Below are 9,595 nucleotides of genomic sequence, written 5' to 3' on the forward strand. Positions count from 1 at the left end.
GCAGCACCGCCCGCTGATTGGCGGGTGTTCCTGAGGGCGGGGCTTCACGCTGCACGGTGATTCGCTAGCTCGCTGGGAGCGGTTTTCATTGGTCGATGGACAGCCGGAAGTGCTCGGTCCGGTGCCGTTAGTTCTCCGGGTGTCATCCAACATGGCGGCGCCGGTTGTCAGGTCCGTGGTCTTCGTGACTGGAAACGCGAAAAAGCTCGAAGAGGTACAAATGAGATCCACGGTTCCGTGAACGGTTCAGACCGGATGTGCGTGTTGTGTTTACTTGGTTACGGAGCTCTGACTCCACATAAAAGCTTTCCATCGTCTTTTCTGTTGTCCCACCCGTCAGGTCGTTCAGATCCTTGGAGACAAGTTTCCCCTCAAACTAGTGTCCCGGAAGATTGACTGTAAGTATGAGCACGTTCCTGCCATCACAGCATCCATAAAGGACTCCATTCATAAATAGAATCATGTCAAATGAACTAAAGAGCACTGCAACAATGGTACGTGTTGCTCAGTGCCGGAGTACCAGGGGGAGCCCGATGACATCTCCATCCACAAGTGTAAGGAGGCTGCACGGCAGGTACAACAACCACACCATCGTGCACGCTGTGTGTGTGTGTGTGTGTGTGCACGTGGAGGATCTGAGCGGATGTATCGTGTGTCCCCCCCCCCCCAGGTGGACGGGCCAGTGGTCGTGGAGGACACCTGCCTGTGTTTCAGGGCTCTGGGCGGCCTGCCTGGTCCCTACATGTTAGTATGACCTCATCCATCAGCGGCTCTTTGTCAGTGCCGATGAACACTCATAAATACTTTTGTTTCTATAGAAAATGGTTCCTGGATAAACTCCAGCCAGAAGGTAATTGTGAAAACCCAGCTGAGACGTTTCCACAGAGACACTGACAGTAGACCCTCTTCAGTGGCCATGTTCTGTTTCAGGCTTGTACAAACTGCTGGCCGGGTTTGAGGATAAATCCGCGTGGGCTCTGTGCACCTTTGCTTTCTGTGCTGGGAGAGATGAACCCGTGCTGCTGTTCAGAGGGAAAACCCAGGTGAGTCTCTCAGTGGCCACGTGGTGACAGGCATGTTTCATCTGCTCACCCCTCTCTTTGCTCTTTGGTGAAGGGACACATTGTGGAACCCCGAGGACCGCGGGACTTTGGCTGGGATCCCTGTTTCCAGCCCGAGGGATATGACAAAACGTAAGACATGTTCTGGCCACCGGGAGGCGCCACAGGTCCACACGCAGGTTAAAGCCAGTTTATGGTTCGCTTCCAGAGAGACGCAGGGACACACAGAGCCCCCTGCCTTCATCGGCCCACTTTTCTACACTAGTCAAAAGCTCCTGCAGCCTGAAAGGCTGTGATTGGTCTGCTAACTGCATCCTTTCACAGCATAATTCCACCAGTATTAAAACAAAGATTTTTTACGAGGATCCGATTTAAGAAGAAATCCGTAAATCACTGATTGAACCTGTCGTTACGACGATAAGGACGCGCAGATGGCTCTGATTCAAAGGGGTGAATTGGAGGGAAAATAAAGATGACATCATTGTGATGATCTCTCCGGAGGTTATTTATAGAAGTACTGACTTGAACTAGCTCCTTCTCCTCTGCAGCTACGCTGAACTCCCCAAAGAGGTGAAGAACACCATCTCCCACCGGTACCGGGCGCTCGCTGCCATGTCGGAGCACTTCTGCCTGAAAGAGGACCACTCACCTCAGGACCAGAAGAAGAAGAAGCTGCAGGACGATTAAAGAGTAAAATATCCAAGCTCAACTCCGAGGAGGATGAATCTGTGGTTAATGTGCTGCAGGGTCCTTCATGGAAAAATAAAACTTCTGTAAACAAACCCTTGTTTGATTTGTCCTTTTGCATTATCAAAGATGAATGATGACACAATGTGAGAAACCCTCAATAGAAGCATGAGGAGAAGCATTTGTGCTGAACAATGGATGCCAGGAAACAGCTGTGAAGTCAGTTTGGGGATTAAAGTCAAACTCAAAGCTCCACTGAACTGAACTCTGGGTTCATCAAGCACCTTCAAAGTCTCTCCCACATGATGCAAGAGACCAGGTTCTGGATCCGTGGTTTCATGAGGAGACGAGCTCTTGAGTTCAGCTTCCAGATTCACAAAGGTGACACTTGGATTAAAGCACAAATCATAGAAGTGATGGGGGGGGGGGGAGAGAGCTGGAAGTCTCTGACTGATGGCCTGAAGATCTCAAACATCCGTGAGACGACAGCAGAAGCTGTTGATGGATCAGTGATAACTTCTGATACTTATCGCCATGGTAACCTCACTCCTCCCTCGGGCTGGTCGGGTACTTTCAGCGCTTTTTCTAATTTGTTCAAATGTTTCCAACTGCGTTTTCAGACTCAGAGTGGAGCAGAGCTACGGACGCTACCCCAGGAACCAGATGAAAGTACCTGGTGGCTTCAAAAGGTCATAGTTGGAAACGTTAACTTGTTCAAAGCTAACGAGGGTCCATTTCCATCCCACGAAAAGACCCAAACCCAGCGCCCCCCCCCCCCACTTTAGACCCAAGGTAGAGACCCAGCTCACCCTTGACCCACAGGACCCGACTCTGGAGTTTAAGAGAGTAATACTTTGTAGGAGTAGGAGGGAGGGAAGGGGATGATGTAAATACCGACATGTATCTACAGCAGATTTCACTGCACATGATGGTCAGGTGACCCACACACAAACGGTTTGAATCAGACACGTTTATTAGACACCTTCAGCTCTTCGTTCATTGACTCATTTCAACAGGTCAGAAGGTCCACATGGAGAGCAGAACACAGAAGCTTCCAAAGCGTCCAGGAAGCCGGGTCCTTCCTGTGGCCCCAGAGAACCGCTCGTTCTACCCAAACAGCCCCGGGTCGTGCAGGCTCAGAGTCCGCAGCAGGCCCCGGAAGTCCTGCACGGTCCACGGCTCCCCGTGGCCCCCTCCCGCCGCGGCGGCGCTGCTGCTGTCCGGGCTGATGCTCTGCGGGTCGTTGAAGGTCACCAGGACGTCGGTGGAGAACCGGGGCAGGCGGAACAGACCCAGGTGGAGCCTCACCGTGTTCCTCGCCTGCTCGTTGAACTTGGACACGCGCTGCGTGCCGGTGAGCGTCCACGCGGAGCTGCAGTCCGTCAGGGACAGCTCGGACCCGGACACCTGCACCACGCCGGTCACCTCGAAGGAGCCCGGCTCCAGAGCTTTGTTGCCACCCGCGATGTCCTCGAAGTGGTAGCGGGCGGCGTCCCGGTCCGCGACCTGGCCCTGGTACTCCAGCAGCTCCACGATCAGGCTCTGGTCGCCGTGCTGGTGGGCGAACACCTCCTGGTTGTCCGGGATCTCCCTCAGCTCGCTGGCGTCTCGGGCTCCGGGGGGGAGGACGGCCGACAGCGCGCCGCCGAACAGAGGCCGAGGCCCGCCGCCTCCTGCAGGCTGCATGGCGGGCACAGAACCCCAGAGAGGACCACAATGACCCGCGAAACACGCTAACACGGGAGGGGGGGACGAGGCGTGGGATCTACCGGCAAAGCCTGCACTCTTTTCCGGGGAAAGTTCCCTTCTTCCTCCGAACTACAGTAGAAGCGCGCAGGACGCGTCGTGGTGCTGCCGCCTGGCGGCGAGGCGGAGTCACTGACTTTAATGTTATTATTGTCATTATTATAACATTTCTATTTTAACAGAAAATGGCGAGCACGAGTATTTTTAAACAATCAATTTGGTTTGTTTTGATTTGAGAAGAAGAAATGATCAGTTAGATCACTGAAGCATAATAACAACAGTTATTAAGAACTCAAGTTCTGGATTTTAGAAAATGCACAAGCCATACAGAGAGTAATACTTTTAAGGCCCAGGTTTCCTGCAACAATGGTTATCAAATATATAATATATATATATGCACGATCTCATGTTTCTTTTTTTACATATAACATATATACAATATATTATAACATTATTACAAAGGTAAAATACATACAATACAAGATGTACATAATTATCAGACAAATACCAAAACGTTTTATAAGTAATTTGTATATTTGCCGCATAAATAAATGAATAATGCTTGTACGTCACAACGCCTGGTGAACACCTGCAGCGCCTCCTCTCCTCCAGATGTTTGGGTTCATTTCCCAGTCAGCTGATTCATTCGGAGCCGCTTAGCAGCAGAATGTCGATCCCGTCTCACCGTCCGGACCGCGTTTAAAATGACTGCGACGGGACCGTGAGCCACCTGGATCAGCACCGGGGTCTGGATCAGCACTGGAGCCTGGGTCAGCACCGGGGTCTCCGGGTGTCTGTGCGTAGCAGCATCGAGCAGCAGGTAGCTAGCCACGTTAGCATCCTAAGCTTAGCTTAGCCGGCTAAAAACGAACTAAGCGGCCCGCCTGAGCTAGCTACATTAGCATGTTAGCTAGCATGTTAGCTAGCTACATTAGCATGTTAGCTAGCCGGGTTTATACCGGTCCACCCGCCACTTAAGGTGTTCTATGTAGTCATTTAGTAATTAAATTGCTGTAGACGGGTTTACTCTGACGTATTTAAATGTATGCTAACAAGCAGCTAATGCTGCCATCAAGCTAGTTGAGATCATCCCAGGATCAATGACCTCTCAATATGAAGTATTATTACTGTCCTGTTTATCGATATCCAAACGTCACTTTGTGATCTCTACAGGCTCACAGGAACAAATGAGCCCACAAATACACAAATACACAGTACAAATACACACAGAAGTAGTACAAATACACAGTACAAATACACAGTGAAGCTGAGGTACCGCCTCCTGAATACTGAACATGACAGAGTCCTCTTCTGTCTCTTTGTCTCTTTGTCTCTGTGTCTTTCTCTCGCTGCCTCAGACTGAGTCCTCCTGCTTCTCTTCCTGCTTTCGGGATTGTTTCCTCTCATCTGAGACGTCCCCAGTGAGACGTCCCCAGTGAGACGTCCCCAGTGAGACGTCCCCAGTGAGACAGTCCCAGTGAACTGGATTCAATGGTACACATAGTATTGTTGGATTGGGACTGATGACGTTTCATACTCAATGCCGTCATCCGGAATGTTCCTGATTCAGATCAACCCATAACTCTCTTTTGTTAGCTCCTTTAGCATAGGAAAGGTGCTTTTAATGCTTCCTTCGTTGGCTCCTTTAGCATAGGAAAGGTTCTTCAATGCTTCTTTGTTAGCTCCTTTAGCATAGGAAAGGTGCTTTAATTCTTCCTTCGTTAGCTCCTTTAGAATAGGAAAGGTTCTTCAATGCTTCTTTGTTAGCTCCTTTAGCATAGGAAAGGTGCTACAATGCTTCCTTTATTAGCTCCTTTAGCAAAGGAAAGGTGCTTTAATTCTTCCTTCGTTAGCTCCTTTAGCATAGGAAAGGTTCTTCAATGCTTCTTTGTTATCTCCTTTAGCATAGGAAAGGTGCTACAATGCTTCCTTTATTAGCTCCTTTAGCAAAGGAAAGGTTCTTCAATGCTTCTTTGTTAGATCCTTTAGCATAGGAAAAGTGCTACAATGCTTCCTTTATTAGCTCCTTTAGCAAAGGAAAGGTGCTTTAATTCTTCCTTCGTTAGCTCCTTTAGCATAGGAAAGGTTCTTCAATGCTTCTTTGTTAGCTCCTTTAGCATAGGAAAGGTGCTACAATGCTTCCTTTATTAGCTCCTTTAGCAAAGGAAAGGTTCTTCAATGCTTCTTTGTTAGCTCCTTTAGCATAGGAAAGGTTCTTCAATGCTTCTTTGTTAGCTCATTTAGCATAGGAAAGGTGCTACAATGCTTCCTTTATTAGCTCCTTTAGCAAAGGAAAGGTTCTTCAATGCTTCTTTGTTAGCTCCTTTAGCATAGGAAAGGTGCTACAATGCTTCCTTTATTAGCTCCTTTAGCAAAGGAAAGGTGCTTTAATTCTTCCTTCGTTAGCTCCTTTAGCATAGGAAAGGTTCTTCAATGCTTCTTTGTTAGCTCCTTTAGCATAGGAAAGGTTCTTCAATGCTTCTTTGTTAGCTCATTTAGCATAGGAAAGGTGCTACAATGCTTCCTTTATTAGCTCCTTTAGCAAAGGAAAGGTTCTTCAATGCTTCTTTGTTAGCTCCTTTAGCATAGGAAAGGTGCTACAATGCTTCCTTTATTAGCTCCTTTAGCAAAGGAAAGGTGCTTTAATTCTTCCTTCGTTAGCTCCTTTAGCATAGGAAAGGTTCTTCAATGCTTCTTTGTTAGCTCCTTTAGCATAGGAAAGGTGCTACAATGCTTCCTTTATTAGCTCCTTTAGCAAAGGAAAGGTTCTTCAATGCTTCTTTGTTAGCTCCTTTAGCATAGGAAAGGTGCTACAATGCTTCCTTTATTAGCTCCTTTAGCAAAGGAAAGGTTCTTCAATGCTTATTTGTTAGCTCCTTTAGCATAGGAAAGGTGCTACAATGCTTCCTTTGTTAGCTCCTTTAGCATAGGAAAGGTGTTTCAATGCTTCCTTTGTGGAGTAATGGAAGTAACCGTAGTCAGAACTTGTAGATGCTCGGATGTTCTTTTTTATAATCCTTTTATTCACATTCCAGCCTTGTTAATAAAGTCCTACTTTCATCGTCATCCGCCATGACACACGTAACACTCATGAGAACCGTTGTTGTTGTCTGTCCACCCTAACACCCCACCCCCCCACCCCTCCCCCACCCGTCCCACAGAGGGAGCCGGACCTGGAGAACCAGCCCGAAGACAACATGCCCCCCAAGTTTAAACGACACCTCAACGATGACGAGGTCACGGGATCCATTCGCAGCGAGCGGGTGAGACTGGAGCCGAACACCTGGTTCTCATCAGAGTCCCCCCCCCCCCGAGCCTCCTCACTCTGTCCATAATGTTGTCCCCTCCTCTTGCCCTCTGATAATAACCAGAAGTTGTTATAAATATTAATACGCTGAAGGAGAACCTTGGAGACCTTCTGAGCACCACGTGGTCTCCGTTCCATCGGCTCTTCTGCAGATGCGTATTATGAATTATTATTAACGTGTTTACTGACAGCTGTAGAACATCTGTAGAACATCTGTGAGGGTTGTGCATATTTGATGCTGTAACGTAGCAGCTCCTGAAGGATTGGAGCTGCCTGCAGACGGCTTTGGTCCAGCTGACCCTCGGGTCCTCCTCAGAGGAGATGCACTATATTATCATGTATTTATTCACCCATTGAAGCCACCAGGGGTTTCTGAGGTACCTGCAGATCCCAGAGGACGCCTCAGAGCTTCAGAGTGACTAAGGAGGTTTATTCTAAGGAAGTTGAGAACTAAACATTCACATTGGCCGTTTCTCAATATGCGTTCTTGTGTGGACTTTTGTTCTCGTGGACTCGTGAAACGTCATCAGTCGCAGCCCGAGTTCTGTTCCAATTCTAAAGTCCGCATCTGGCCGAGAACGGTCATGATACCCGGATGTAGCTCGCCCCGCCCATTTTACCCAGAATGCATCGGAGCAGGCTCGTCTTTTCTTGTGAGAGACATATATCCCAGAATGCATTTCACCTCAGCAACAGGCAACAACGACAGAGGAAAATAAACACAACTTTATGTCGAAGTTTATAAATACTACTTTTTTAAAGTAACGTAATGTAATTTTCTGACTGAATAGTAAAATGTTTAAGTCAAAAACTAAAATAAAAACGTATTAGCAAGACCAGCTGACGTGGTGACGTCATCAAGTCAGCTGCTGTTCCAACTGCGGAAATGACCGTTCTCCGTTCTCCCGAACCTGCGAGTCAGGACTCCCGAGTCTATTCTCGCGGGAACGCGAGTCCGTTCTCGCCGTCTCAGGTATTGAGAAACGGCCACAGATTGAGCCATTCAGCAACTGACCTCTGACCTGTCCCTTGTGCAGAGGAACCTGTTGGAGGATGACTCTGATGAAGAGGAGGACTTCTTCCTGTGAGTGACACTGATGAATTAGATGTATGTTCATGGCTGAATGTTCTCACATTGAATCCTTGATGTTTCCAGGCGAGGACCCAGCGGGCCCAGATTTGGACCTCAGAACGACAGGTTCAAGCAGTAAGTAGGAGCCAGGGGTCAGAGGTCACCGCCACGTGTATCAGCTGTTGTTTTGTGTTTTGAGGCCCTGATGATGGAAGCTCATGGGCCAGAGACGGGGGGGTCGCAGTAGAGGAATTGGGCGGAGCTCCTGGGGGAGAAGGTCTGTGATTGGGCAAGAAACATTGTTTAGTTACGAGGAGCAGCTTCTTCTACGAGGGAGCTTTATGGAACGAGGTCATGTCACAGGAAGTCACATGACCTTTGATCCTCTGACGCAGGGTGCAGTCACAGGTGGACGAGGTGATCGACGTGATGCAGGAGAACATCTCCAAGGTGATCGAGAGGGGCGAGAGGCTGGACGACCTGCAGGACAAGTCAGGTGAGTCCTTGGTTCTGGTGGGAAGCTCCGCCCCCTCATGAGTAAGCTCACCCCCCCCCCATTGGTTCCAGAGAGCCTCTCGGACAACGCGTCGGCCTTCAGCAGCCGAGCCAAACAGCTGCACAGGAGGATGTGGTGGAGAGACACCAAGGTGAGGCTCGTCCGTCTCTGTGTGTCCCAGTACCACTGTTTGTCCCCCCCCCTCTCTGGCCCTCACACCTGCACGCCGTGTGTCCACAGATGAAGATGATCGTGGCCTTGGTAGTCGTTGCCCTGCTGCTCATCATCATCAGTGAGTATAAAGACCACAGAGACACGACGTCCTCCTTAAACATGGCGCACGTTCAATATTCTCTTTCTTTCAGTTCCGGTGATCCTGCGATATCGTTAGAGGGAGGGGCCTCCTCTCTCTCCTCCTCCACCTGCCCCCCAGCACAGATGTCATCATTTGTATTTTCCCTGCTGTGCAGAAACCTCGATGCAGCCCCTTTAGTCAGAGTGAAGGCCCACCCCTACCTGTGAGACATGTCCCACGTAGGAGTGGGCCTTGTCCTCACCAGGGACCTGCTGCATAGAGGGGGGGGGGGTCACCAGAGTCTCTAAGTTCAGCTGCTGCAGCCTTCTAGAACTTCTGGAGCAGAAGCTCATCCATTCAGACTTAATCCTGGAATTCAATCTCCTCTCAGACCACCTCTGGGTCTGGACCTCCTCGGCCCATCTGCTTCTGTCTTTACTTTATTTCCTCTTTTGATGCTGGTAATGAGGTCATTGTGCTCTGCATTAATTACCTGTATAACATACTGTGTCATTCTATTATTTGATGTAATTTATTTGAGCTGTAAACCTGTGGAATAAAGTGATCTAAAGGGCAGCGGTGTGGTTTCATGGAGGTTCTTCTAAAGCGGTGTGAAGCAAATCAAGAGGTCCCCCAAGGGTCTGTAGGTGCTGCACCGGACCAAATGGGACAAACTTCTGCAGCAGAAGGTGGAGGAGCTGAGGAGGGAGACAAGAGTCTGAGGACCACACAGTGTCCTCCGGACCCCCCCTGCTGGGACACCTAGAAATAGAACCTGGTTCAGAGTTCACTAATGTACGAAGTATGTACAGCTAAAGACATAACTCATTCTTAATAAGGACAAAGACCTACAAAATGTAAATGTTAATTCTGCCTAAGTAGAAAGAGTCTGACAAACAGCAACAGTATATTATTTTATTTATTTATTTTA

At 48.8% G+C, this 9,595-nt stretch overlaps 3 protein-coding genes across 4 annotated transcripts; 2 read left to right on the forward strand and 1 right to left on the reverse strand.

Moving 5' to 3' along the window:
* The first annotated feature begins 42 nt into the window (after window positions 1–42).
* itpa (inosine triphosphatase (nucleoside triphosphate pyrophosphatase)) lies at window positions 43–1,848 on the forward strand. Its single transcript, XM_037470445.2, has 8 exons — window positions 43–214; window positions 341–398; window positions 510–574; window positions 671–744; window positions 819–850; window positions 931–1,043; window positions 1,117–1,193; window positions 1,610–1,848. The coding sequence occupies exons 1-8, from the start codon at window positions 152–154 to the stop codon at window positions 1,746–1,748; spliced, it is 621 nt and encodes a 206-aa protein (XP_037326342.1). The 5' UTR covers window positions 43–151; the 3' UTR covers window positions 1,749–1,848.
* Window positions 1,849–2,703: 855 nt separating this feature from the next.
* Window positions 2,704–3,888, reverse strand: rangrf (RAN guanine nucleotide release factor). Its single transcript, XM_037470278.2, has one exon. The coding sequence runs from the start codon at window positions 3,432–3,434 to the stop codon at window positions 2,856–2,858; it is 579 nt and encodes a 192-aa protein (XP_037326175.1). The 5' UTR covers window positions 3,435–3,888; the 3' UTR covers window positions 2,704–2,855.
* Window positions 3,889–4,092: 204 nt separating this feature from the next.
* Window positions 4,093–9,240, forward strand: vamp4 (vesicle-associated membrane protein 4). Of its 2 annotated transcripts, XM_037470279.2 has the most exons (9): window positions 4,093–4,314; window positions 4,853–4,988; window positions 6,656–6,757; window positions 7,839–7,885; window positions 7,958–8,008; window positions 8,269–8,369; window positions 8,441–8,520; window positions 8,610–8,661; window positions 8,735–9,240. In XM_037470279.2, the coding sequence occupies exons 2-9, from the start codon at window positions 4,986–4,988 to the stop codon at window positions 8,758–8,760; spliced, it is 462 nt and encodes a 153-aa protein (XP_037326176.1). In that variant the 5' UTR covers window positions 4,093–4,314; window positions 4,853–4,985; the 3' UTR covers window positions 8,761–9,240. The 2 variants fall into 2 exon arrangements, with proteins under 2 accessions (XP_037326176.1, XP_037326177.1); XM_037470280.2 differs by lacking the exon at window positions 4,853–4,988.
* Window positions 9,241–9,595: the final 355 nt, after the last annotated feature.

Source organism: Pungitius pungitius, chromosome 7 (assembly GCF_949316345.1).
Source record: "Pungitius pungitius chromosome 7, fPunPun2.1, whole genome shotgun sequence".
NCBI classification, from domain to species: domain Eukaryota; kingdom Metazoa; phylum Chordata; class Actinopteri; order Perciformes; family Gasterosteidae; genus Pungitius; species Pungitius pungitius.